General features: G+C 41.5%; 1 protein-coding gene across 2 annotated transcripts in view; it reads right to left on the minus strand.

Annotated features, from left to right (window-relative positions):
- Window positions 1-249: 249 nt before the first annotated feature.
- zbtb11 (zinc finger and BTB domain containing 11) overlaps window positions 250-1,706 on the minus strand; it is a 12,033-nt gene continuing 10,576 nt past the window's right edge. For both annotated transcript variants that reach the window (XM_016447796.1, XM_016447797.1), the window contains exon 10: window positions 250-1,323. In XM_016447796.1, coding sequence (XP_016303282.1) covers window positions 806-1,323 — 518 coding nt within the window. In that variant the 3' untranslated portion in view covers window positions 250-805. The remainder of the gene's footprint in view (window positions 1,324-1,706) is intronic.

Raw genomic sequence — 1,706 nt, forward strand, 5'->3', positions numbered from 1 at the left:
TACATACATCTATTGGAATACTGTATGTTAAGAAAAATGGCAGCCAGAACATAGTTAGAAAAATTCCTGCCAGACAGAACCCAGTAGATTTAATCTTATTCAACAAAATGTTCGCCAACAGCTAACACTATAATAAAACGTCAGCTCTCACAAATCTTGGGATGCTGGTTGTGGTGCATAGAGACTTTACACATTTTCACACTTCAAGACACATAAAATGGAAAAAATAAAAGAAATATAGCACATGGTGCAATCCCTGCAGACAGGGAGCTTTTTATTTGGTTGTCATTTCTGCTGCTATACATAGTACTCAGCTGAGACTGAGAGGCACCGCATTATACAACAGACAAGAGCCTATGGCCCTTTTGCTAAGACTGTTAGAGCTTATATCTCAGCTAAGCTTTACAAATAATCAAAAGGAAAAAACAGCCTTAATAATAAGAAAATGTAACCTAGGTTCAAAAAAGCCAAATGTTTATATTGTAATTCATTTGTCGTATGCTTGATTGTGTCTGTATTACAATGCAAATTATTACGTTTATGTACACAAAAGTTTACTATAATGCAAATCAAGCATATTCACACATCCACATCATGCACTGATTCACACACACACACAAACACACTCACACTGATATCAGCAAACTCAGAGTCCTTTGAGCTTATTTTAATTTACATTTTACAACAAAAATAAATGAGCACTTTTTTACATTATCACACAGGGTGCATATGACAACAAAAAAAGAATAAGCCTGCCCATAGTCATATCATTTTTACTGCCAGGTCAGGTTCAGTTGAGGTGGTCTCATTCCACCTCTGCCACATGGGCCACCTCCACTTCCATGGTCTGGATGATTTCTGGTGCCTCTTCCACTTTAACTACAGCCTGCTGTGCCAGGACGTAGTTCACCACCTGCATAATACTCTGATCAGACAACGTGGCCACGGCTCCCTCGCTCACAGCCTGCACGGCCTCCACGGTTTCTTCTGTGATGAGCACGGTCTCTATCTCCTCTGTGGTGGGAGGCTGTGGAGGTTGGAGTTCAGGGGGCAGTTCGGAACTGAGGATGCTGACGGCGTGCTCCACCTGCGTGCCTTGGTTGTGGAACTGCAGAGTGTCCTTCTCCAGCATGATCTTGCCAGGCAACTGATCTCCGTGGAACTTTGTTATGTGCTTCCGCAGCGTTCTGGCGTCTATGTGGGCCTCCTGGCACAGCGGGCACACGTAAGGGCGCTCGCCCGTGTGAGTGCGAACGTGGCGCTTTAGCGAGCGAGCATCAGCCCATGCAACGCCACAGGTCAGACACTCAAAGGGCTTCACTCCTTAAAAAAAAAAAAAAAAAAAGAAAAAAAGGAGAAGCATGACATCTGTTATACTCAGTTATTTTTAAGCATTTCAAGTGGCAAACAAGCATGAAAGTGTGTAGGATGTCTGATTAGACTGAACATCTCAACAGGATGAGGATTGAATCCCAATAATGACTTGTGTTGATTATTTCCTGTTCGCTGGTTCTGTACAGAGACATGCAGTGCCACCTACTGCTGCATTGCAGATGTGCAGATTAGGAATCTTTTCATTAAAAGCAAATCATAATTTGCTTTGGGTGACATGCTTCAAACAATGTATATTTTTTAGTACTATACATAGTGGCGAAACTAAAAGGTATTTTTATGGAGAACTAAGAAAATCTATTTATTAAAAAAAA

The sequence above is a fragment of the Sinocyclocheilus anshuiensis genome, unplaced genomic scaffold, assembly GCF_001515605.1.
Source record: "Sinocyclocheilus anshuiensis isolate Anshui unplaced genomic scaffold, SAMN03320099.WGS_v1.1 scaffold311, whole genome shotgun sequence".
NCBI classification, from domain to species: domain Eukaryota; kingdom Metazoa; phylum Chordata; class Actinopteri; order Cypriniformes; family Cyprinidae; genus Sinocyclocheilus; species Sinocyclocheilus anshuiensis.